At 51.0% G+C, this 27,803-nt stretch overlaps 1 protein-coding gene across 2 annotated transcripts in view; it reads left to right on the forward strand.

Moving 5' to 3' along the window:
- The window catches only part of LOC110535202 (serine/threonine-protein kinase 17A), a 56,421-nt gene that overhangs the window by 17,545 nt on the left and 11,073 nt on the right, over positions 1–27,803 (forward strand). Inside the window, exons 2-3 of one of the 2 annotated variants that reach the window (XM_036934748.1) lie at positions 1,363–1,575; positions 24,324–24,468. In XM_036934748.1, the coding sequence (XP_036790643.1) occupies positions 1,363–1,575; positions 24,324–24,468 (358 nt within the window). The remainder of the gene's footprint in view (positions 1–1,362; positions 1,576–24,323; positions 24,469–27,803) is intronic. The other variant, XM_036934749.1, reaches the window with a different exon arrangement.

Here is a 27,803-nt window from a genome sequence, read left to right on the forward strand (position 1 = left end):
AACTTGCAGGTTCCTTGGTGGAAGAGTGGGGTAACATCTCACAGCAAGAACTGGCAAACCTGGTGCAGTCCATGAGGAGGTGATGCACTGCAGTACTTAATGCAGCTGGTGGCCACACCAGATACTGACTGTTACTTTTGATTTTGACCTCCCCCTCTGTTCAGGGACACGTTATTACATTTCTGTTAGTCACATGTCTGTGGAACTTGTTCAGTTTATGTCTCAGTTGTTGAATCTTGTCATGTTCATACAAATATTTACACATGTTAAATTTGCTGAAAACACACTTCTTGGACCTTGACTTGCTACTCTGCTACCGCTTGCCGTTTGGTAGCAGAGAGAACAGTCTATGACTAGGGTGGCTGGAGTCTGACAGTTGACAGCAGCCAAGGGGGGAGGGCTGATGTGGGCGTGTCATCTTGATGTGGGCGTGTCATCTTGATGTGGGCGTGTCATATTGATGTGGGCGTGTCATCTTGATGTGGGCGTGTCATCTTCATGCATTCCTTTCTCTCAGAGAGGACCCTCTATTCCCTATGGGTCCTGGTCAAAAGTAGTGCACTACATAGGGAATGGGTCACCATTTGGGACACAGCACACTCGCTGTGTGTTCTTCACACCAGACCAGGCCCCTGCACCTGCATCCTCCCAGTCCACATTCAAAGTGGGTCAGAGCCACAAAGCAGGCGGTTGTAACGGTGAGAAAGGGGCCAGCTCGGGTTCTGGGGACGAGGGGATGACTTCATCCTGTAGAAATGCCAAGGAGACAAAGGGATGTTCAGCTCCCAACGATAACAAGTGTGCCGGTTTCAGAATCACTAGAACACCCCTCTCTTTCTCTCTCTCATCCACGCCATCAGACACACACACACACACACACACACACACACACACACACAGCTCAAGTCTCTTCTCTCACTGAGATGAAAGGGTTTGACGGGGGGGGTGTAAATACGCTGCTTGTACGTTGGTCCCTTTTGATTTGTGACAGCATTCATCTCTAATGAGATGCACTGGGATCACTTCATTTAGTTTCACAAGATTTGAAATTCAACTGTTTGTTGCGACTTTGTGTCGTTCTTGTGAGTTGGTAGAAAGACAAGTATCGGCCTATTGGGTCAGCGAAACTAGGTCGTATAGTCAACTTGGCATTAACAAATGAAAGACTGCCTTCGGTTACCGTAGTCACAGTTACCATGGTTACAGTTATCACAGTTAAAAAGGCTTTATAATAACTTTGACGGTGAATAAATAAACCTACTCTACTGTGAATAGCATGAGGCTTTTCCAGGCTACCGTATTCTCTGAACCAGAATCTCTCAGTGAAACATTACTGTTAACGCAACATCCTCTTCTCCTCAGGGGGAAGTTCGCCGTGGTGAGGAAGTGTGTGGAGAAGTGCACGGGGCAGGAGTACGCCGCCAAGTTCATGAGGAAGAGGAGGAAGGGCCAGGACTGCAGGCTGGAGATCATCCACGAGGTGGCCGTTCTGGAGCTCGCCACGGCCAGCCAGCGGGTGGTCAACCTGCACCAGGTCTACGAGATGGCCTCCGAGATGGTGCTCGTCCTCCAGTTGTGAGTATAACACTATGCCAATATGTCGTGGGAACAATGCCACGTCCTCAGCGTTACGGTGCAGAGATGATGCAGACACGTGAAGAGGTCTGCCCCTCTTTCAGACATGGACAGCATCTGGTTATGTACGTACTGTACATTCACACAGCCTTGAGTGTCTCAATATGACTCCATCTCCTTCATCTACACTGATCTGAAGAAGCAGGATAGGGGATGGGAACTCATACCAAGTGTTATTCAGGTCATGGAAAAGGAAGCTCAACTCCTACGTATCACTTTTGACCGACAGAATGTATGAGACAGGCTCGCGGGCACAGCAGACTGATCTCCCAGCACAGCAGACTGATCTCCTAGCACAGCAGACTGATCTCCCAGCACAGCAGACTGATCTCCCAGCACAGCAGACTGATCTCCCAGCACAGCAGACTGATCTCCCAGCACAGCAGACTGATCTCCCAGCACAGCAGACTGATCTCCCAGCACAGCAGACTGATCTCCCAGCACAGCAGACTGATCTCCTAGCACAGCAGACTGATCTCCCAGCACAGCAGACTGATCTCCTAGCACAGCAGACTGATCTCCTAGCACAGCAGACTGATATCCTAGCACAGCAAACTGATCTCCCAGCACAGCAGACTGATCTCCCAGCACAGCAGACTGATCTCCCAGCACAGCAGACTGATCTCCCAGCACAGCAGACTGATCTCCCAGCACAGCAGACTGATCTCCCAGACTGATCTCCTAGCACAGCAGACTGATCTCCTAGCACAGCAGACTGATCTCCCAGCACAGCAGACTGATCTCCCAGCACAGCAGACTGATCTCCCAGCACAGCAGACTGATCTCCCAGCACAGCAGACTGATCTCCCAGCACAGCAGACTGATCTCCCAGCACAGCAGACTGATCTCCCAGCACAGCAGACTGATCTCCCAGCACAGCAGACTGATCTCCTAGCACAGCAGACTGATCTCCTAGCACAGCAGACTGATCTCCCAGCACAGCAGACTGATCTCCCAGCACAGCAGACTGATCTCCTAGCACAGCAGACTGATCTCCCAGCACAGCAGACTGATCTCCCAGCACAGCAGACTGATCTCCTAGCACAGCAGACTGATATCCTAGCACAGCAGACTGATCTCCCAGCACAGCAGACTGATCTCCCAGCACAGCAGACTGATCTCCCAGACTGATCTCCTAGCACAGCAGACTGATCTCCTAGCACAGCAGACTGATCTCCCAGCACAGCAGACTGATCTCCCAGCACAGCAGACTGATCTCCCAGCACAGCAGACTGATCTCCCAGCACAGCAGACTGATCTCCTAGCACAGCAGACTGAACTCCCAGCACAGCAGACTGATCTCCCAGCACAGCAGACTGATCTCCCAGACTGATCTCCTAGCACAGCAGACTGATCTCCTAGCACAGCAGACTGATCTCCTAGCACAGCAGACTGATCTCCCAGCACAGCAGACTGATCTCCCAGCACAGCAGACTGATCTCCCAGCACAGCAGACTGATCTCCCAGCACAGCAGACTGATCTCCCAGCACAGCAGACTGATCTCCTAGCACAGCAGACTGATCTCCCAGCACAGCAGACTGATCTCCCAGACTGATCTCCTAGCACAGCAGACTGATCTCCTAGCACAGCAGACTGATCTCCTAGCACAGCAGACTGATCTTCCAGCACAGCAGACTGATCTCCCAGACTGATCTCCTAGCACAGCAGACTGATCTCCCAGCACAGCAGACTGATCTCCCAGCACAGCAGACTGATCTCCCAGACTGATCTCCTAGAACAGCAGACTGATCTCCTAGCACAGCAGACTGATCTCCCAGCACAGCAGACTGATCTCCCAGACTGATCTCCTAGCACAGCAGACTGATCTCCCAGCACAGCAGACTGATCTCCCAGCACAGCAGACTGATCTCCTAGCACAGCAGACTGATCTCCCAGCACAGCAGACTGATCTCCCAGCACAGCAGACTGATCTCCCAGCACAGCAGACTGATCTCCCAGCACAGCAGACTGATCTCCCAGCACAGCAGACTGATCTCCCAGCACAGCAGACTGATCTCCCAGCACAGCAGACTGATCTCCCAGACTGATCTCCTAGCACAGCAGACTGATCTCCTAGCACAGCAGACTGATCTCCCAGCACAGCAGACTGATCTCCCAGCACAGCAGACTGATCTCCCAGCACAGCAGACTGATCTCCCAGCACAGCAGACTGATCTCCTAGCACAGCAGACTGATCTCCTAGCACAGCAGACTGATCTCCCAGCACAGCAGACTGATCTCCCAGCACAGCAGACTGATCTCCCAGACTGATCTCCTAGCACAGCAGACTGATCTCCTAGCACAGCAGACTGATCTCCTAGCACAGCAGACTGATCTCCCAGCATAGCAGACTGATCTCCCAGACTGATCTCCTAGCACAGCAGACTGATCTCCTAGCACAGCAGACTGATATCCTAGCACAGCAGACTGATCTCCTAGCACAGCAGACTGATCTCCCAGCACAGCAGACTGATCTCCCAGACTGATCTCCTAGCACAGCAGACTGATCTCCCAGCACAGCAGACTGATCTCCCAGCACAGCAGACTGATCTCCCATACTGATCTCCTAGAACAGCAGACTGATCTCCTAGCACAGCAGACTGATCTCCCAGCACAGCAGACTGATCTCCCAGACTGATCTCCTAGCACAGCAGACTGATCTCCCAGCACAGCAGACTGATCTCCCAGCACAGCAGACTGATCTCCTAGCACAGCAGACTGATCTCCCAGCACAGCAGACTGATCTCCCAGCACAGCAGACTGATCTCCCAGCACAGCAGACTGATCTCCCAGACTGATCTCCCAGCACAGCAGACTGATCTCCCAGCACAGCAGACTGATCTCCCAGACTGATCTCCCAGCACAGCAGACTGATCTCCCAGCACAGCAGACTGATCTCCTAGCACAGCAGACTGATCTCCCAGCACAGCAGACTGATCTCCCAGCACAGCAGACTGATCTCCCAGCACAGCAGACTGATCTCCCAGCACAGCAGACTGATCTCCCAGCACAGCAGACTGATCTCCCAGCACAGCAGACTGATCTCCCAGACTGATCTCCTAGCACAGCAGACTGATCTCCTAGCACAGCAGACTGATCTCCCAGCACAGCAGACTGATCTCCCAGCACAGCAGACTGATCTCCCAGCACAGCAGACTGATCTCCCAGCACAGCAGACTGATCTCCCAGCACAGCAGACCGATCTCCTAGCACAGCAGACTGATCTCCCAGCACAGCAGACTGATCTCCCAGACTGATCTCCTAGAACAGCAGACTGATCTCCTAGCACAGCAGACTGATCTCCCAGCACAGCAGACTGATCTCCCAGACTGATCTCCCAGCACAGCAGACTGATCTCCCAGCACAGCAGACTGATCTCCCAGCACAGCAGACTGATCTCCTAGCACAGCAGACTGATCTCCCAGCACAGCAGACTGATCTCCCAGCACAGCAGACTGATCTCCCAGCACAGCAGACTGATCTCCCAGACTGATCTCCCAGCACAGCAGACTGATCTCCCAGCACAGCAGACTGATCTCCCAGCACAGCAGACTGATCTCCCAGCACAGCAGACTGATCTCCCAGCACAGCAGACTGATCTCCCAGCACAGCAGACTGATCTCCCAGCACAGCAGACTGATCTCCCAGACTGATCTCCTAGCACAGCAGACTGATCTCCTAGCACAGCAGACTGATCTCCCAGCACAGCAGACTGATCTCCCAGCACAGCAGACTGATCTCCCAGCACAGCAGACTGATCTCCCAGCACAGCAGACTGATCTCCCAGCACAGAAGACTAATCTCCCAGCACAGCAGACTGATCTCCCAGACTGATCTCCTAGCACAGCAGACTGATCTCCTAGCACAGCAGACTGATCTCCCAGCACAGCAGACTGATCTCCCAGCACAGCAGACTGATCTCCCAGCACAGCAGACTGATCTCCCAGCACAGCAGACTGATCTCCCAGCACAGCAGACTGATCTCCCAGCACAGCAGACTGATCTCCCAGCACAGCAGACTGATCTCCCAGCACAGCAGACTGATCTCCCAGACTGATCTCCTAGCACAGCAGACTGATCTCCTAGCACAGCAGACTGATCTCCTAGCACAGCAGACTGATCTCCCAGCACAGCAGACTGATCTCCCAGCACAGCAGACTGATCTCCCAGCACAGCAGACTGATCTCCCAGCACAGCAGACTGATCTCCCAGCACAGCAGACTGATCTCCTAGCACAGCAGACTGATCTCCCAGCACAGCAGACTGATCTCCCAGACTGATCTCCTAGCACAGCAGACTGATCTCCTAGCACAGCAGACTGATCTCCCAGCACAGCAGACTGATCTCCCAGACTGATCTCCTAGCACAGCAGACTGATCTCCCAGCACAGCAGACTGATCTCCCAGCACAGCAGACTGATCTCCCAGACTGATCTCCTAGAACAGCAGACTGATCTCCTAGCACAGCAGACTGATCTCCCAGCACAGCAGACTGATCTCCCAGACTGATCTCCTAGCACAGCAGACTGATCTCCCAGCACAGCAGACTGATCTCCCAGCACAGCAGACTGATCTCCTAGCACAGCAGACTGATCTCCCAGCACAGCAGACTGATCTCCCAGCACAGCAGACTGATCTCCCAGACTGATCTCCCAGCACAGCAGACTGATCTCCCAGCACAGCAGACTGATCTCCCAGACTGATCTCCCAGCACAGCAGACTGATCTCCCAGCACAGCAGACTGATCTCCCAGACTGATCTCCCAGCACAGCAGACTGATCTCCCAGCACAGCAGACTGATCTCCCAGCACAGCAGACTGATCTCCCAGCACAGCAGACTGATCTCCCAGCACAGCAGACTGATCTCCCAGCACAGCAGACTGATCTCCCAGCACAGCAGACTGATCTCCCAGCACAGCAGACTGATCTCCCAGCACAGCAGACTGATCTCCCAGACTGATCTCCTAGCACAGCAGACTGATCTCCCAGCACAGCAGACTGATCTCCCAGCACAGCAGACTGATCTCCCAGCACAGCAGACTGATCTCCTAGCACAGCAGACTGATCTCCTAGCACAGCAGACTGATCTCCTAGCACAGCAGACTGATCTCCCAGCACAGCAGACTGATCTCCTAGCACAGCAGACTGATCTCCTAGCACAGCAGACTGATCTCCTAGCACAGCAGACTGATATCCCAGCACAGCAGACTGATCTCCTAGCACAGCAGACTGATCTCCTAGCACAGCAGACTGATCTCCCAGCACAGCAGACTGATCTCCTAGCACAGCAGACTGATCTTCCAGCACAGCAGACTGATCTCCTAGCTTCCTGCCTCCTCACCTGGCTGGTGAATAATAAAAAGCTCATGACCCAGATGGCTCATTGAAAGGCAGCAGGTCCACGGCAAGTCATTAAATATTGAGCATGCAGTGAAACCCTGTCCTCCATGACTATCCCTCTGTCCTGTACACAGAGACACAGAGAGAGAAGAGGACTGAGAGAAGGAGAATGACAGTACAGGAGAGGGGGGTTACTGTACATAGGCAAGGATAAATAATTGCAGGACTAGGATAAACACAAATAAAACATTAACGATTGTGTCAGTGACTTATGTGAGGTAGAGACATAGAACTAGAATTAAACCAGGGGGGGGGGGGGGGGAGGCCTCTCTGGATAGAGGGAGGGAGGGACAGAGAGGCCTCCCTGGATAGAGGGAGGGAGGGACAGAGAGGCCTCTCTGGATAGAGGGAGGGAGAGACAGAGGCCTCTCTGGATAGAGGGAGGGAGAGACAGAGGCCTCTCTGGATAGAGGGAGGGAGTGAGGGAGAGGCCTCCCTGGATAGAGGGAGGGAGGGACAGAGAGGCCTCCCTGGATAGAGAGAGGGAGGGACAGAGAGGCCTCCCTGGATAGAGAGAGGGAGGGACAGAGAGGCCTCCCTGGATAGAGGGAGGGAGAGAGAGGCCTCTCTGGATAGGGGGAGGCCTTCCTGGATAGAGAGAGGGACAGAGAGGCCTCCCTGGATAGAGAGAGGGAGTGAGGGAGAGGCCTCCCTGGATAGAGGGAGGGAGAGACAGAGGCCTCTCTGGATAGAGGGAGGGAGTGAGGGAGAGGCCTCCCTGGATAGAGGGAGGGAGAGACATAGGCCTTTCTGGATAGAAGGAGGGAGTGAGGGAGAGGCCTCCCTGGATAGAGGGAGGGGCAGAGAGGCCTCCCTGGATAGAGGGAGGGAGGGGCAGAGAGGCCTCCCTGGATAGAGGGAGGGAGGGGCAGAGAGGCCTCCCTGGATAGAGGGAGGGAGAGACAGAGGCCTCTCTGGATAGAGGGAGGGAGTGAGGGAGAGGCCTCCCTGGATAGAGGGAAGGAGAGACATAGGCCTCTCTGGATAGAGAGTTGGAGGGAGGGACAGAGAGGCCTCCCTGGATAGAGAGAGGGAGGGAGGGACAGAGAGGCCTCCCTGGATAGAGAGAGGGAGGGAGGGACAGAGAGGCCTCCCTGGATAGAGAGAGGGAGGGAGGGACAGAGAGGCCTCCCTGGATAGAGAGTTGGAGGGAGGGACAGAGGCCTCCCTGGATAGAGAGAGGGAGGGAGGGGCAGAGAGGCCTCCCTGGATAGAGGGAGGGAGGGGCAGAGAGGCCTCCCTGGATAGAGGGAGGGAGGGACAGAGGCCTCCCTGGATAGAGAGAGGGAGGGAGGGACAGAGAGGCCTCCCTGGATAGAGAGAGGGAGGGAGGGACCGAGAGGCCTCCCTGGATAGAGAGAGGGAGGGAGGGACAGAGAGGCCTCCCTGGATAGAGAGTGGGAGGGAGGGACAGAGAGGCCTCCCTGGATAGAGAGAGGGAGGGAGAGACAGAGAGGCCTCCCTGGATAGAGAGAGGGAGGGAGGGACAGAGAGGCCTCCCTGGATAGAGAGTGGGAGGGAGGGACAGAGGCCTCCCTGGATAGAGAGAGGGAGGGAGAGACAGAGAGGCCTCCCTGGATAGAGGGAGGGAGGGGCAGAGAGGCCTCCCTGGATAGAGAGAGGGAGGGAGGGACAGAGAGGCCTCCCTGGATAGAGAGAGGGAGGGAGGGACAGAGAGGCCTCCCTGGATAGAGAGAGGGAGGGAGGGACAGAGAGGCCTCCCTGGATAGAGAGTGGGAGGGAGGGACAGAGGCCTCCCTGGATAGAGAGAGGGAGGGAGAGACAGAGAGGCCTCCCTGGATAGAGGGAGGGAGGGGCAGAGAGGCCTCCCTGGATAGAGGGAGGGAGGGACAGAGGCCTCCCTGGATAGAGAGAGGGAGGGAGGGACAGAGAGGCCTCCCTGGATAGAGAGAGGGAGGGAGGGACCGAGAGGCCTCCCTGGATAGAGAGAGGGAGGGAGGGACAGAGAGGCCTCCCTGGATAGAGAGTGGGAGGGAGGGACAGAGGCCCCCCTATATAGAGAGAGGGAGGGAGAGACAGAGAGGCCTCCCTGGATAGAGAGAGGGAGGGAGGGACATAGAGGCCTCCCTGGATAGAGGGCGGGACAGAGGCCTCCCTGGATAGAGGGAGGGAGGGACAGAGAGGCCTCCCTGGATAGAGGGAGGGAGGGACAGAGAGGCCTCCCTGGATAGAGGGAGGGAGGGAGGGACAGAGGCCTCCCTGGATAGAGGGAGGGAGGGAGGGACAGAGGCCTCCCTGGATAGAGGGAGGGAGGGACAGAGGCCTACCTGGATAGAGGGAGGGAGGGACAGAGAGGCCTCCCTGGATAGAGAGAGGGAGGGACGGACAGAGGCCTCCCTGGATGGAGGGAGGGAGGGAGGGACAGAGGCCTCCCTGGATAGAGGGAGGGAGGGACAGAGAGGCCTCCCTGGATAGAGGGAGGGAGGAACAGAGGCCTCCCTGGATAGAGAGAGGGAGGAACAGAGGCCTCCCTGGATAGAGGGAGGGAGGGACATAGAGACCTCCCTGGATAGAGAGAGGGAGGGAGGGACAGAGAGGCCTCCCTGGATAGAGAGAGGGAGGGACAGAGAGGCCTCCCTGGATAGAGGGAGGGACAGAGAGGCCTCCCTGGATAGAGAGAGGGAGGGACAGAGTGGCCTCCCTGGATAGAGAGAGGGAGGGACAGAGTGGCCTCCCTGGATAGAGAGAGGGAGGAACAGAGGCCTCCCTGGATAGAGGGAGGGAGGGAGGGAGAGAGGCCTCCCTGGATAGAGGGAGGGAGGGAGGGACAGAGGCCTCCCTGGATAGAGGGAGGGAGGGAGAGAGAGTGAGGCCTCCTTGGATAGAGAGAGGGAGGGAGAGAGAGGCCTCCCTGGATAGAGGGAGGGAGGGAGAGAGAGTGAGGCCTCCTTGGATAGGGAGAGGGAGGACTCCCTGGATAGAGAGAGGGAGGGAGGGACAGAGAGGCCTCCCTGGATAGAGGGAGGGGAGGGACAGAGAGGCCTCCCTGGATAGAGGGAGGGAGGGACAGAGTGGCCTCCCTGGATAGAGAGAGGGAGGGACAGAGTGGCCTCCTTGGATAGAGAGAGGGAGACCTCCCTGGATAGAGCGAGGGAGGGAAAGCGGGAGAGACAGAGCGAGTAAAAAATCGTAGGCCATAGAGAGCAGTAATCCAGTCCCAAAGACCAGGGCAATACTCCCCATGCCTCAGTGAGCACTGGCTATTTCAACAACGTGCAATCCTCCCTCCTCTCGTTCCTCTCTGCTCATCTCTGCTCCACTGGATGGGGCACGCAGACACACAGACACAGACACACACAGGCATTGTGTTGGGGACTGGGTTTCTCCTGTGTCACATGCTGACATTGAACTTTGGGTTTGTTAGGGTGAGAGATTTGTCAGGGATCCATCACACTGATTGGCTGATTGGTTTCCCAGACAGGATCCATACTGGTCACCAGGCTCTTTGGGTTCAAACTCACTGTAGAAGAAAAACGATTAGCCCTCTGCACCTAACCAATAATAACATCTGAGTCATCAAGTCAAACTACTTGGCTTTTTTATAATACAATATTGGAATATTAAAATATGAACACACTTTAATTAAGAGCTTATCATTCTAAACAGTCCTTTCAATATATCAAAAACATGAGTTTATGAGTGGTAGAGAGATACCAGTGTTGTTGACCAATGAGACCTGACCTGGTTCTCATGTGACCCCTGTGTGTGTGTGAAAGACTTTCCTGTGGTGTGGAGAGATAGAGGGAGAGGACAGAACTTCCCTCTCTTCTCCCTGCCTGCCTGCCCGTGGAAACTACCCCTCCACTGCTGTTTCTACATGTGCATACACTCTTGAGTGTGTCCCTCCTTCCCTTGAGTCTATTCCCTTCTCCCACAGGGCAGTTTGAATGACTGCAGCAGCTCTCGCTTTTTCTCTTTCTCTCTCTTATATATATATATATATATATATATATACCATGGGAATGCCCTAACTCTGCCCTAAAGGATGCCCTAACTCTGCCCTAAAGGATGCCCTAACACTGCCCTAAAGGATGCCCTAAAGGATGCCCTAACTCTGCCCTAAAGAATGCCCTAAAGGATGCCCTAAAGGATGCCCTAAAGAATGCCCTAACTCTGCCCTAAAGAATGCCCTAAAGGATGCCCTAAAGGATGCCCTAAAGAATGCCCTAACTGCCCTAAAGGATGCCCTAAATCTGCCCTAAAGGATGCCCTAACTCTGCCCTAAAGGATGCCCTAACTCTGCCCTAAAGAATGCCCTAAAGAATGCCCTAAAGGATGCCCTAAAGGATGCCCTAAAGGATGCCCTAAAGGATGCCCTAACTCTGCCCTAAAGGATGCCCTAACTCTGCCCTAAAGGATGCCCTAACTCTGCCCTAAAGGATGCCCTAACTCTGCCCTAAAGGATGCCCTAACTCTGCCCTAAAGGATGCCCTAACTCTGCCCTAACGAATGCCCTAACTCTGCCCTAACGAATGCCCTAACTCTGCCCTAAAGAATGCCCTAACTCTGCCCTAAAGAATGCCCTAACTCTGCCCTAAAGAATGCCCTAACTCTGCCCTAAAGGATGCCCTAACTCTGCCCTAAAGAATGCCCTAACTCTGCCCTAAAGAATGCCCTAACTCTGCCCTAAAGAATGCCCTAACTCTGCCCTAAAGAATGCCCTAACTCTGCCCTAAAGAATGCCCTAACTCTGCCCTAAAGAATGCCCTAACTCTGCCCTAAAGAATGCCCTAACTCTGCCCTAAAGAATTCCCTAACTCTGCCCTAAAGGATGCCCTAACTCTGCCCTAAAGAATGCCTTAACTCTGCCCTAAAGACTGCCCTAACTCTGCCCTAAAGAATGCCCTAACTCTGCCCTAAAGAATGCCCTAACTCTGCCCTAAAGACTGCCCTAACTCTGCCCTAAAGAATGCCCTAACTCTGCCCTAAAGGATGGCCTAACGAATGCCCTAACTCTGCCCTAAAGAATGCCCTAACTCTGCCCTAAAGAATGCCCTAACTCTGCCCTAAAGAATGCCCTAACTCTGCCCTAAAGGATGCCCTAACTCTGCCCTAAAGAATGCCCTAACTCTGCCCTAAAGAATGCCCTAACTCTGCCCTAAAGCATGCCCTAACTCTGCCCTAAAGAATGCCCTAACTCTGCCCTAAAGAATGCCCTAACTCTGCCCTAAAGAATGCCCTAACTCTGCCCTAAAGGATGCCCTAACTCTGCCCTAAAGGATGCCCTAACTCTGCCCTAAAGAATGCCCTAACTCTGCCCTAAAGAATGCCCTAACTCTGCCCTAAAGAATGCCCTAACTCTGCCCTAAAGAATGCCCTAACTCTGCCCTAAAGAATGCCCTAACTCTGCCCTAAAGAATGCCCTAACTCTGCCCTAAAGAATTCCCTAACTCTGCCCTAAAGGATGCCCTAACTCTGCCCTAAAGAATGCCTTAACTCTGCCCTAAAGAATGCCCTAACTCTGCCCTAAAGAATGCCCTAACTCTGCCCTAAAGAATGCCCTAACTCTGCCCTAAAGACTGCCCTAACTCTGCCCTAAAGAATGCCCTAACTCTGCCCTAAAGGATGCCCTAACGAATGCCCTAACTCTGCCCTAAAGAATACCCTAACTCTGCCCTAAAGCATGCCCTAACCCTGCCCTAGAGTATGCCCTAAAGGATGCCCTAACTCTGCCCTAAAGGATGCCCTAACTCTGCCCTAACGAATGCCCTAACTCTGCCCTAAAGAATACCCTAACTCTGCCCTAAAGCATGCCCTAACTCTGCCCTAGAGTATGCCCTAAAGGATGCCCTAACTCTGCCCTAAAGGATGCCCTAACTCTGCCCTAACGAATGCCCTAACTCTGCCCTAAAGAATACCCTAACTCTGCCCTAAAGCATGCCCTAACTCTGCCCTAGAGTATGCCCTAAAGGATGCCCTAACTCTGCCCTAAAGGATGCCTTAACTCTGCCCTAACGAATGCCCTAACTCTGCCCTAAAGAATACCCTAACTCTGCCCTAAAGGATGCCCTAACTCTGCCCTAAAGGATGCCCTAACTCTGCCCTAAAGGATGCCCTAACTCTGCCCTAAAGGATGCCCTAACTCTGCCCTAAATGATGCCCTAACTCTGCCCTAAAGAATGCCCTAACTCTGCCCTAAAGGATGCCCCAATTGTGCCCTAAAGGATGCCCTAACTCTGCCCTAAAGGATGCCCTAAAGGATGCCCTAACTCTGCCCTAAAGAATGCCCTAACTCTGCCCTAAAGGATGCCCTAACTCTGCCCTAAAGGATGCCCTAACTCTGCCCTAAATGATGCCCTAACTCTGCCCTAAAGAATGCCCTAACTCTGCCCTAAAGGATGCCCCAATTGTGCCCTAAAGGATGCCCTAACTCTGCCCTAAAGGATGCCCTAAAGGATGCCCTAACTCTGCCCTAAATAATGCCCTAACTCTGCCCTAACTCTGCCCTAAAGATGCCCCAACTCTGCCTTAAAGAATTCCCTAAAGGATGCCCTAACTCTGCCCTAACTCTGCCCTAAAGAATGCCCTAAAGAATGCCCTAACTCTGCCTTAAAGAATGCCCCAATTGTGCCCTAAAGGATGCCCTAACTCTGCCCTAAAGGATGCCCTAAAGGATGCCCTAACTCTGCCCTAAAGAATGCCCTAACTCTGCCCTAACTCTGCCCTAAAGATGCCCCAACTCTGCCCTAAAGAATTCCCTAAAGGATGCCCTAACTCTGCCCTAACTCTGCCCTAAAGAATGCCCTAAAGAATGCCCTAACTCTGCCCTAAAGGATGCCCTAAAGGATGCCCTAACTCTGCCCTAAAGAATGCCCTAACTCTGCCCTAAAGGATGCCCTAACTCTGCCCTAAAGGATGCCCTAACTCTGCCCTAAAGGATGCCCTAACTCTGCCCTAAAGGATGCCCTAACTCTGCCCTAAATGATGCCCTAACTCTGCCCTAAAGAATGCCCTAACTCTGCCCTAAAGGATGCCCCAATTGTGCCCTAAAGGATGCCCTAACTCTGCCCTAAAGGATGCCCTAAAGGATGCCCTAACTCTGCCCTAAAGAATGCCCTAACTCTGCCCTAACTCTGCCCTAAAGATGCCCCAACTCTGCCTTAAAGAATTCCCTAAAGGATGCCCTAACTCTGCCCTAACTCTGCCCTAAAGAATGCCCTAAAGAATGCCCTAACTCTGCCTTAAAGAATGCCCCAATTGTGCCCTAAAGGATGCCCTAACTCTGCCCTAAAGGATGCCCTAAAGGATGCCCTAACTCTGCCCTAAAGAATGCCCTAACTCTGCCCTAACTCCGCCCTAAAGATGCCCCAACTCTGCCCTAAAGAATTCCCTAAAGGATGCCCTAACTCTGCCCTAACTCTGCCCTAAAGAATGCCCTAAAGAATGCCCTAACTCTGCCTTAAAGAATGCCCTAACTCTGCCCTAAAGAGCACATCATAGAATCGATGGGTTTTAATGGCCACAGAGACGATGCATCTTCCTTTCTCCACCACACCAAGCCCCTCCTTCAATACAACAACTAGTGTTGGCAAACCAAATGCATAGCCGGAGCCCTGAGCTAGAGACAATCATTGACTTTATCATTTTTGTGGGACAGTATCATCCCGTTAAAATAACCCGGTATACAGTATTTACAGTATTACACCTAAGCCTAATATATAGTACATCTTACACACAATGTGAAATGGCTTCTTGATTTCCCAACAAAGGTCCCAAACTCCCTGTACAGTGTAGTAGCCTACTGCGTTGGATGGTATCTGTGGCTGGCTTGGCGTCCCCAATGAATCAGACTAAAAAGGCTTTAAGGGAACCCCTGTGGTGTCCAAGCCTGCCCTGAACTAGCCTAGAGGGTAGGAGAGGGGTTAGCGTTAGCCGGGAGATCATTGGTTGGCCTGCTAGATTAGCATCCTAAACTAATGCCAAGGACACCACACTGCATGACCTCTGCATGACCTCTGCTAACAGTCACTCCAGTCCATATGGATCCCCTCTGTGACTCGACCGCTCACCTGAACAAGGCTAGAACATTCCGTGTGTGGGGGATGCTACTCCCTCAATGGGCCGCTACTGGAATGACCCCTATTTAGGACATTAGATTACTCTAGTTAACATTTGTTAATATTTCTCCATGTTTCTTTTTCTTTTACCTTTTATTTAACTAGGCAAGTCCGTTAAGAACAAATTCTTATTTTCACTGACGGCCTAGGAGACTCATACTTCAGCCTTACAGTGTTGTCACCATACCAGAATGTTGACTTCAATCCTGATACAAAGGTTCAATATTACGATAGTCGATACTCGATACCAAAATTATACCATGGTAAAATAAAAGGTGTATTAGCTAAAGTCCCAGAATGCAACTTGATCCAGACAAAAATCAACTCCGCTACTGCTCTGTTCAGAAGTTGGCTCTCTTTGGGTTCAATATGATTTATTTTTAAGTTGATAAGACAGTCATGCAAATTTAATGAAGCAATTATACAATCATACAATTAATTTGACTTTTGGTAAAAACAATCTAACTACATAAGGGTAATAATTTATTTGAATGGTAATTATCTATTGATAAACTGGGTAAATCAAGATTATAGCCTAAGCTTATCCACAATACAGCTGAATGCATATCCAATAGCAGTGTATGCATGCATTGAGTTATTGAGGTTGTTTTTCTAATCAAGTTTGTGGTAACAATAAGCTCTGATTTTGTTTTATGGTTTGCATATTATCACAAATAAAGAGTAGTGAATTGATGATAGCTTTAGCTGAAATGTTAGCCTGCAAAGCTGGAAGCTACCAGTATCTTCTTCCATTGTAAAGTGTTGTAACCTATATGGACATTGTTTTGCGAACAGTAATGAACAGTTTCATGCCGTGTTGCATTATTCAAGTGTTTTAACTTCTGTGCATCAGAGATCTAACATGATACAGTCCAGACTCCCTGTTCATCATGAGTAGAGATCTAACATGATACAGGCCAGACTCCCAGTTCATCATGAGTAGAGATCTAACACGATACAGTCCAGACTCCCTGTTCATCATGAGTAGAGATCTAACACGATACAGTCCAGACTCCCTGTTCATCATGAGTAGAGATCTAACACGATACAGTCCAGACTCCCTGTTCATCATGAGTAGAGATCTAACATGATACAGGCCAGACTCCCAGTTCATCATGAGTAGAGATCTAACACGATACAGTCCAGACTCCCTGTTCATCATGAGTAGAGATCTAACATGATACAGTGCAGACTCCCAGTTCATCATGAGTAGAGAGGTAACATGATACAGTCCAGACTCCCAGTTCATCATGAGTAGAGATCTAACATGATACAGTCCAGACTCCCAGTTCATCATGAGTAGAGATCTAACATGATACAGTCCAGACTCCCAGTTCATCATGAGTAGAGAGGTAACATGATACAGTCCAGATTCCCCGTTCATCCTGAGTAGAGATCTAACATGATACAGTCCAGACTCCCAGTTCATCATGAGTAGAGAACTAACATGATACAGTCCAGACTCCCTGTTCATCATGAGTAGAGATCTAACATGATACAGTCCAGACTCCCAGTTCATCATGAGTAGAGAGGTAACATGATACAGTCCAGATTCCCAGTTCATCATGAGTAGAGAGGTAACATGATACAGTCCGGACTCCCTGTTCATCATGAGTAGAGATCTAACATGATACAGTCCAGACTCCCAGTTCATCATGAGTAGAGAGGTAACATGATACAGTCCAGACTCCCAGTTCATCGTGAATAGAGAGGTAACATGATACAGTCCAGACTCCCTGTTCATCATGAGTAGAGAGGTAACATGATACAGTCCAGACTCTCAGTTCATCATGAGTAGAGATCTAACATGATACAGCCCAGACTCCCTGTTCATCATGAGTAGAGAGGGAACATGAAACAGTCCAGACTCCCAGTTCATCATGAGTAGAGAACTAACATGATACAGTCCAGACTCCCTGTTCATCATGAGTAGAGATCTAACATGATACAGTCCAGACTCCCAGTTCATCATGAGTAGAGATCTAACATGATACAGTCCAGACTCCCAGTTCATCATGAGTAGAGAGGTAACATGATACAGTCCAGACTCCCTGTTCATCATGAGTAGAGAGGTAACATGATACAGTCCAGACTCTCAGTTCATCATGAGTAGAGATCTAACATGATACAGTCCAGACTCCCTGTTCATCATGAGTAGAGAGGTAACATGATACAGTCCAGACTCCCAGTTCATCATGAGTAGAGGTAACATGATACAGTCCAGACTCCCTGTTCATCATGAGTAGAGATCTAACATGATACAGTCCAGACTCCCAGTTCATCATGAGTAGAGAACTAACATGATACAGTCCAGACTCCCAGTTCATCATGAGTAGAGAGGTAACATGATACAGTCCAGACTCCCTGTTCATCATGAGTAGAGAGGTAACATGATACAGTCCAGACTCCCTGTTCATCATGAGTAGAGGTAACATGATACAGTCCAGACTCCCAGTTCATCATGAGTAGAGCGGTAACATGATACAGTCCAGACTCCCTGTTCATCATGAGTAGAGGTAACATGATACAGTCCAGACTCCCTGTTCATCATGAGTAGAGATCTAACATGATACAGTCCAGACTCCCAGTTCATCATGAGTAGAGAACTAACATGATACAGTCCAGACTCCCTGTTCATCATGAGTAGAGATCTAACATGATACAGTCCAGACTCCCAGTTCATCATGAGTAGAGAGGTAACATGATACAGTCCAGACTCCCTGTTCATCATGAGTAGAGAGGTAACATGATACAGTCCAGACTCCCTGTTCATCATGAGTAGAGGTAACATGATACAGTCCAGACTCCCAGTTCATCATGAGTAGAGCGGTAACATGATACAGTCCAGACTCCCTGTTCATCATGAGTAGAGGTAACATGATACAGTCCAGACTCCCAGTTCATCATGAGTAGAGAACTAACATGATACAGTCCAGACTCCCTGTTCATCATGAGTAGAGAACTAACATGATACAGTCCAGACTCCCTGTTCATCATGAGTAGAGATCTAACATGATACAGTCCAGACTCCCAGTTCATCATGAGTAGAGATCTAAATGATACAGTCCAGACTCCCAGTGCAGGCTATGTGGAACAGTCAAGAGGCACGAAAGGTGCGCTCGCGCTGTATGGGGCTGTGGTTATAGAATTGATCCTATCATTTGCTTATATGACGTGAGACACATTACGTGGTATCAAAGTTTCAGGTATACCGTGCAACAATATAGCTTTATCTATTTCAGTTTGTGAAGAGCTGGATTGGTCAGTTGCATAGCTATAATAGAGCATAGCATTTGCAGTAGTCCATTTTGTTTGTTTGTTTGTATTAGAATGTCATCTTTTAGAATAGAATATCCCTTAATTGCTGCTGCACTCCCCCAGTCTTAATTCCATTGTTGACCTGCTGTTCATTCCTCAGTTTACTCTACCCATCCCCTGTCACAAGACAGACCACCTCTCTACTGTACCACAAGGAAGAAACCCAGGAAATCATTCATATTGTCAAAAAAGGAGGAGAGAGAGAGAGAGACGGCGGGAGAGGGACGGAGGGAGGGAGGGAGACGGAGATAGACGGAGGAGGGAGAGAGACGGACGGAGGGAGATGCAAGGAGACGGAGAGAGATGAGACAGAGGGAGATGAGAGATTTCTTTTTTTTCTTTTTTTTCTTTTTTTTTACAGCTGATTGGTATTTTGGGGCACTAGAGCAAACCCGGAGACATGAGGAGAGGGACCGGGAGTGGCATGGGCTACAGATGAGGGACCGGGAGTGGCATGGGCTACAGATGAGGGACCGGGAGTGGCATGGGCTACAGATGAGGGACCGGGAGTGGCATGGGCTACAGATGAGGGACCGGGAGGGGCATGGGCTACAGATGAGGGACCGGGAGTGGCATGGGCTACAGATGAGGGACCGGGAGTGGCATGGGCTACAGATGAGGGACCGGGAATGGCATGGGCTACAGATGAGGGACCGGGAGTGGCATGGGCTACAGATGAGGGACCGGGAGTGGCATGGGCTACAGATGAGGGACCGGGAGTGGCATGGGCTACAGATGAGGGAGTGGCATGGGCTACAGATGAGGGAGTGGCATGGGCTACAGATGAGGGAGTGGCATGGGCTACAGATGAGGGACCGGGAGTGGCATGGGCTACAGATGAGGGACCGGGAGGGGCATGGGCTACAGATGAGGGACCGGGAGGGGCATGGGCTACAGGTGAGGGACCAGGAGTGGCATGGGCTACAGATGAGGGACCGGGAGTGGCATGGGCTACAGATGAGGGACCGGGAGTGGCATGGGCTACAGATGAGGGAGTGGCATGGGCTACAGATGAGGGACCGGGAGTGGCATGGGCTACAGATGAGGGACCGGGAGTGGCATGGGCTTCAGATGAGGGACCGGGAGTGGCATGGGCTACAGATGAGGGACCGGGAGGGGCATGGGCTACAGATGAGGGACCGGGAGGGGCATGGGCTACAGATGAGGGACCGGGAGGTGCATGGGCTACAGATGAGGGACCGGGAGGTGTATGGGCTACAGATGAGGGACCGGGAGTGGCATGGGCTACAGATGAGGGACCGGGAGGGGCATGGGCTACAGATGAGGGAGTGGCATGGGCTACAGATGAGGGACCGGGAGTGGCATGGGCTACAGATGAGGGACCGGGAGGGGCATGGGCTACAGATGAGGGACCGGGAGGGGCATGGGCTACAGGTGAGGGACCAGGAGTGGCATGGGCTACAGATGAGGGACCGGGAGTGGCATGGGCTACAGATGAGGGACCGGGAGTGGCATGGGCTACAGATGAGGGAGTGGCATGGGCTACAGATGAGGGACCGGGAGTGGCATGGGCTACAGATGAGGGACCGGGAGTGGCATGGGCTTCAGATGAGGGACCGGGAGTGGCATGGGCTACAGATGAGGGACCGGGAGGGGCATGGGCTACAGATGAGGGACCGGGAGGGGCATGGGCTACAGATGAGGGACCGGGAGGTGCATGGGCTACAGATGAGGGACCGGGAGGTGTATGGGCTACAGATGAGGGACCGGGAGTGGCATGGGCTACAGATGAGGGGCGGCCTGAAAGTATAGAGTGCTAATCATGCAATTACAGTATGAGGCGGAAGTGGGGAGGGAAGTCGAATGGGGGGGGGGGGGGATTAGCGAGCCAGGGGAAGTGGGGAGGGAAGTCGAATGGGGGGGATTAGCGAGCCAGGGTCCAAAGTTCGCTTTTCCAAGCAGGATGGCGAGGGCAGGGGCTGGATGAGGGAGTGTGGCCTCATTGGGCTCTCCTCTCTGGGCCCCAGCTGGGAGTTCATTATCTCCGTAGTGCTCCACGGTGGCACGCGAGGTTCCGGGCCGTGGCTTCCAGCCCAGAGAAAGAGAGGGAGGATATGAACAATGAGGGAGGGTTAATCTCATCTCCGGACTGGAGCAAGGGGGATAGCCCCTCCCCAGTGAAGCTACACTGAGCTCTTTCTCTCCATTGATAGAGTGGCTAGTTTTTGTGTTGCTAGTTCGAGTGGCGAAACAAAACAGGTTACCAGAAATAGACCAGACGGATCCTGTGTTCAGTTTGGCTGAAATGGGTTAGTGATAAACGCTGGATCGATCTTTCCCGGCAGTGCATCATTGATTTAATGAATCCATGGCACATGGAAACATCCTCTCAGGGTTCTTGGCAAGGGGCCAATACAAATATACAGTAGTGCACGAGAGCACATAGCCTTTGACATGAAGTTTTCCAGGCCTTGTCTAACAAGTGGGGTTCCTTTTAGCAGGCAACATAATGAACATGAACGCTTGTAGAAACACAACTCATACCACTGACTGGGAGAAATGTTTCCATCCAGGAGGAAGAGAAGGATGGATCGATGACTTGTTCTCGAGATTTATCTCTCACTCAGCCTCTCACAGGAGCTTAAAGCTGGGACTTACCCACAGGTCACCTACTGACTGTCACCTACTGACTACCACCTAGTCACCTACTGACTACCACCTAGTCACCTACTGACTGCCACCTAGTCACCTACTGACTGCCACCAGGTCACCCACTGACTGTCACCTGGTGACCTACTGACTGTCACCTACTGACTGTCACCTGGTCATCTTACTGACGGTCACCAGGTCATCTTACTGACTCTCACCTGGTCACCTACTGACTGTCACCTGGTCACCTACTGACTGCCACCAGGTCACCTACTGACTGTCACCAGGTCACCTACTGACTGCCACCAGGTCACCTACTGACTGTCACCAGGTCACCTACTGACTGTCACCAGGTCACCTACTGACTGTCACCAGGTCCCCTACTGACTCTCACCTGGTCACCCACTGACTGTCACCACGTCACCCACTGAATGTCGCCACGTCACCTGGTCACCTACTGACTGTCACCTGGTCACCTACTGACTGTCACCTGGTCACCTACTGACTAACACCTACTGACTGTCACCTGGTCACCAGGTCACCTACTGGCTGTCACCTGGTCACCTACTGACTATCACCTACTGGCTGTCACCTGGTCACCTACTGACTGTCACCTGGTCACCTACTGACTGTCACCTGGTCACCTACTGACTGTCACCTTGTCACCTACTGACTGTCACCTGGTCGCCTACTGACTATCACCTACTGACTGTCACCTGGTCACCAGGTCACCTACTGGCTGTCACCAGGTCACCTACTGGCTGTCGCCCGGTCATAAAAGATAGGACAGATAAAAGTGGATCCCTGATACACTGTTAGACAAGGCAGAGCATCCTGTTCTCTGGACCCAGTTATTGAGTCCAACCTGCTGCACTGAGAGCTATTTCTAAATTGTAGAAATTCCAAGAAAATGTTTTTGCTCATGTGATGTTTGTGTGTGTGACATCTTGGCATTAACAGTTTGTGAGTGTGGCGCGTGTACGTGCCCTCAGATTAGATGGCCGTTGAACACTCGGCCCTACAGTACCACACCACAGTAGTATACCGACTGGCCAGACGTGCTCTCATCATCCCAAACAGCAATGACCTAGTTATGAATCTGCCAGATTTCTATTCCCGCTTGACCCTGGTGGACTCAGTGGTTAGAGGCCCAACTGGAAGCACTAGGCTATAATTACTGGCCCTGATAACAGAGGAACCATTTTGAGCCCTCAGTGTCTGTGGATAATACAGAAAGACGGCGAAATCTGAGAAACTGTCCCCAAAAGCTCCGGCCACCGGGAAGCGTTTTGGTTCTGTGTCGTATTGTCTAATTACTTTTTTCTGCCAGTTGGACTTGTCTGCTGTCCCACATTATACTGGTCTTCAGTTTAAACAGAATCAGCTCTGTTGTTTTGGTACCAAGTGGCTAACAACATTCAGATTTGTGTATTTTTAAAGCTTTAAAGTAGCTGGAGCAGTTTCTTTGCCCAAATGGTGGGTCAGGATTTTCAGGTCTCTCCAGAGATGTTCGATCGGGTTCAAGTCCGGGCTCTGGCTGGGCCACTCAAGGACATTCAGAGACTTGTCCCGAAGCCACTCCTGCATTGTCTTGGCTGTGTGCTTAGGGTCATTGTCCTGTTGGAAGGTGAACCTTCGCCCCAGTATGATGTCCTGAGCGCTCTGGAGCAGGTTTTTATCACGGATCTCTCTGTACTTTGCTCCATTCAACTTTGCCTCGATCCTGACTAGTCTCCCAGTTCCTTCTGCTGAAAAACATCCCCCCAACTTGATGCTGCCACCATGCTTCACTGTAGGGATGGTGCCAGGTTTCCTCCAGACTTGATGCTTGGCATTCAGGCCAAATAGTTCAATCTTGGTTTCATCAGACCAGAGAATCTTGTTTCTCATGGTCTGAGAGTCTTTAGGTGCATTTTGGCAAACTCCAAGCGGGCTGTCATGTGCCTTTTACTGAGGAGTGGCTTCAGTCTGGCCACTCTACCATAAAGGCCTGATTGGTGGAGAGCAGCAGAGATGGTTGTCCTTCTGGACAGTTCTCCCATCTCCACAGAAGAATTCTGGAGCTCTGTCAGAGTGACCATTGAGTTCTTGGTCACCTCCCTGACCAAAGCCCTTCTCCCCCAATTGCTCAGTTTTGCTGGGCGGACAGTTGTAGGAAGAGTATTGGTGGTTCCTAACTTCTCCCATTTAAGAAGGATGGAGGAAACTGTGTTCTTGGGGAGCTTAAATGCTGCAGACATTTTTTGTACCCTTCCCCAGATCTGTGCCTCGACACAATCCTGTCTCGGAGCTCTACGGACAATTCCTTCGACCTCATGGCTTGGTTTTTGCTCTGACATGCACTGTCAACTGTGGGACCTTATATAGACAGGTGTGTGCCTTTTACAAATCATGTCCAATCAGTTGAATTTACCACAGGTGGACTCCAATAAAGATGTAGAAACATCTCAAGGATGATCAATGGAAACAGGATGCACCTGAATTTAATTTAGAGTCTCATAGCAAAGGGTCTTAATACTTATGTAAATAAGCTATTTTTGTTTCTATTTAATTATTAATTTTTTATCTAAAAACCTGTTTTTGCCTTGTCATTATGGGGTATTGTGTGTAGACTGATGAGGAAAACATTTATTCAATCCATTATAGAATAAAGCTGTAACGTAACAAAAAGTGAAGGGGTCTGAATACTTTCTGAATGCTTTCTGAATGCTTTCTGAATGCTTTCTGAATGCACTATATATCATGCATCATTGTATACCTAAAGCTACTGTCCAGACCTAGTTTAACAGTAATGCTTCTGTTCCTCTCCTTGCCCCATCCTGGGCTCCAACCAGGGAACCTCTGAACACATCAGCAACGGCCTCCCACCAAGCATCGTTACCTATCGCTCCAGAGCAAGGGAAACAAGGTCTCAGAGCGAGTGACGTCACCGATTGAAACGCTACTAGCGCACACCGGTTACGCTAGCTTTAAGGCAGCATTAACCATAACCACCAGTCAGGAGAAACAAAGTCATCAATCAGGTTATCCAAGACTCCCACACAACACAGCAACCCACTGGTCAAGGTCCAGACACTATAGACCGAGACAGAGTAGCGAAATGCAAAATGAAAGGTTTGACTGTTTGTACATGTAAGATGTGTGTTTTGAGCTTGAGGTCTATGTGACTTCAACGCAGAGATGTGTTTTGTACTTGAGGTCTTCCAATGCACACCAGCAGACAGCAAGCCTGACAAATCAGACAAGATGAGATCTTTAACCAGTCTGTATGTGTGTCCACAGTGCGGCCGGAGGGGAGATCTTTAACCAGTGTGTAGCGGAGAGGGACGAGGCCTTCAAAGAGGAGGACGTTAAGAGGCTGTTGAGACAGATCCTAGAGGGAGTCTCCTTCCTCCACAGCAACAACGTGGTGCACCTGGACATCAAGGTCAGTCCCTGACCCCTGCTAGACGCTTGACCTTATTTTATTAGGATCCCCATTAGCTGTTACTCCTGTTACCCCATTAGCTGTTACAAAGGCAGAAGCTGCTCTTCCTGGGGTCCAACCTTTCATCAACGTACACCACGTCGCGAATAAAACATTCAGAGGAAGGCTGAATGGGGGGGGGGGGGGGGGGGTCGATTTCTTTGTCAAAATAAATCTGTGTAGCAGAAAAAGCCAGTTATCTGAACATATATACTGTACTTTCTATCTAGTTTTAGATGTTCAAGAGGTCCACATTTGAGTAATTAGTCAGATAAACTCATGGATACCATTGTGTTGTCTCTGCGTGCAGTTTGAAAGGAGTTGAAGGTAGTTTATGGAGCCATTGCTAAGTAGGCCAAAATATCTCTTTAAAGATGGAAGCAAGCTTTTATACCGTGGTTTAGATCCTCTACCAAACATGCATGTAGTTAGTCCCCATTAGACCTCCTCTCTAATGCTGCTGTCCAGTTAGTCCACACTAAACCTCCTCTCTAATTCTGCTGTCCAGTTAGTCCCCACTAGACCTCCTCTCTAATGCTGCTGTCCAGTTAGTCCCCACTAGACATACTCTCTAATGCTGCTGTCCAGTTAGTCCCCACTAGACATACTCTCTAATGCTGCTGTCCAGTTAGTCCCCACGAGACCTCCTCTGTAATGCTGCTGTCCAGTTAGTCCCACTAGACCTCCTCTGTAATGCTGCTATCCAGTTAGTCCCACTAGACCTCCTCTAATGCTGCTGTACAGTTAGTCCCCACTAGACCTACTCTCTAATGCTGCTGTCCAGTTAGTCCCCACTAGACCTCCTCTCTAATGCTGCTCAGTTAATCCCCACTAGACCTCCTCTCTAATTCTGCTGTCCAGTTAGTCCCCACTATACCTCCTCTCTAATGCTGCTGTCCAGTTAGTACTCACTAGACCTCCTCTCTAATGCTGCTGTCCAGTTAGTCCCCATTAGACCTCCTCTCTAATGCTGCTGTCCAGTTAATCCCCACTAGACCTCCTCTCTAATTCTGCTGTCCAGTTAGTCCCCACTAGACCTCCTCTCTAATGCTGCTGTACAGTTAGTCCCCACTAGACCTACTCTCTAATGCTGCTGTCCAGTTAGTCCCCACTAGACCTACTCTCTAATGCTGCTGTCCAGTTAGTCCCCACTAGACCTCCTCTCTAATTCTGCTGTCCAGTTAGTCCACACTAGACCTCCTCTCTAATGCTGCTGTCCAGTTAGTCCCCATTAGACCTCCTCTCTAATGCTGCTGTCCAGTTAATCCCCACTAGACCTCCTCTCTAATTCTGCTGTCCAGTTAGTCCCCACTAGACCTCCTCTCTAATGCTGCTGTCCAGTTAGTCCCCACTATACCTCCTCTAATGCTGCTGTCCAGTTAGTCCCCACTAGACCTACTCTCTAATGCTGCTGTCCAGTTAGTCCCCACTAGACCACCTCTCTAATGCTGCTGTCCAGTTAGTCCCCACTAGACCTCCTCTCTAATGCTGCTGTCCAGTTTGTCCCCACTAGACATCCTCTCTAATGCTGCTGTACAGTTAGTCCCCACTATACCTCTCTAATGCTGCTGTAGTTAGTCCCCACTTGACCTCCTCTCTAATGCTGCTGTAGTTAGTCCCCACTAGAACTCCTCTCTAATGCTGCTGTAGTTAATCCCCACTAGAACTCCCCTCTAATGCTGCTGTAGTTAGTCCCCACTAGACCACCTCTCTAATGCTGCTGTCCAGTTTGTCCCACTAGACCTCCTCTCTAATGCTGCTGTCCAGTTAGTCCCACTAGACCTCCTGTCTAATGCTGCTGTCCAGTTAGTCCCAACTAGACCTCCTGTCTAATGCTGCTGTAGTTAGTCCCCACTTGACCTCCTCTCTAATGCTGCTGTAGTTAGTCCCCACTAGACCTCCTCTCTAATGCTGCTGTCCAGTTAGTACTCATTAGACCTCCTCTCTAATGCTGCTGTCCAGTTAGTCCCCACTAGACCTCCTCTCTAATGCTGCTGTCCAGTTAGTCCCCACTAGACCTCCTCTCTAATGCTACTGTCCAGTTAGTCCCCACTAGACCTCCTCTCTAATGCTGCTGTCCAGTTTGTCCCCACTAGACATCCTCTCTAATGCTGCTGTACAGTTAGTCCCCACTATACCTCTCTAATGCTGCTGTAGTTAGTCCCCACTTGACCTCCTCTCTAATGCTGCTGTAGTTAGTCCCCACTAGAACTCCTCTCTAATGCTGCTGTAGTTAATCCCCACTAGAACTCCCCTCTAATGCTGCTGTAGTTAGTCCCCACTAGACCACCTCTCTAATGCTGCTGTCCAGTTTGTCCCACTAGACCTCCTCTCTAATGCTGCTGTCCAGTTAGTCCCACTAGACCTCCTGTCTAATGCTGCTGTCCAGTTAGTCCCAACTAGACCTCCTGTCTAATGCTGCTGTAGTTAGTCCCCACTTGACCTCCTCTCTAATGCTGCTGTAGTTAGTCCCCACTAGACCTCCTCTCTAATGCTGCTGTCCAGTTAGTACTCATTAGACCTCCTCTCTAATGCTGCTGTCCAGTTAGTCCCCACTAGACCTCCTCTCTAATGCTACTGTCCAGTTAGTCCCCACTAGACCTCCTCTCTAATGCTGCTGTCCAGTTAGTCCACACTAGACCTCCTCTCTAATGCTGCTGTCCAGTTAGTCTCCACTAGACCACGTCTCTAATGCTGCTGTCCAGTTTGTCCCCACTAGACCACCTCTCTAATGCTGCTGCCCAGTTAGTTCCACTAGACCTCCTCTCTAATGCTGCTGCCCAGTTAGTTCCACTAGACCTCCTCTCTAATTATGTTGTCCAGTTAATCCCCAGTAGATCTCCTCTCTAATGCTGTTGTCCAGTTAGTCCCCACTAGACCTACTCTCTAATGCTGCTGTCCAGTTAGTCCCCACTAAACCTACTCTCTAATGCTGCTGTCCAGTTAGTCCCCACTATACCTACTCTCTAATGCTGCTGTCCAGTTATTCCCCACTAGACCTCCTCTCTAATGCTGCTGTCCAGTTAGTCCCATTAGACCTCCTCTTTAATGCTGCTGTCAAGTTAGTCCCCACGAGACCTCCTCTCTAATGCTGCTGTAGTTAGTCCCCACTAGACCTCCTCTCTAATGCTGCTGTCCAGTTAGTCCCATTATACCTACTCTCTATTGCTGCTGTCCAGTTAGTCCCCACTAGACCTACTCTCTAATGCTGCTGTCCAGTTAGTCCCACTAGACCTCCTCTGTAATGCTGCTATCCAGTTAGTCCCACTAGACCTCCTCTAATGCTGCTGTCCAGT

This window comes from Oncorhynchus mykiss, chromosome 11 (assembly GCF_013265735.2).
Source record: "Oncorhynchus mykiss isolate Arlee chromosome 11, USDA_OmykA_1.1, whole genome shotgun sequence".
Lineage (NCBI taxonomy): Eukaryota > Metazoa > Chordata > Actinopteri > Salmoniformes > Salmonidae > Oncorhynchus > Oncorhynchus mykiss.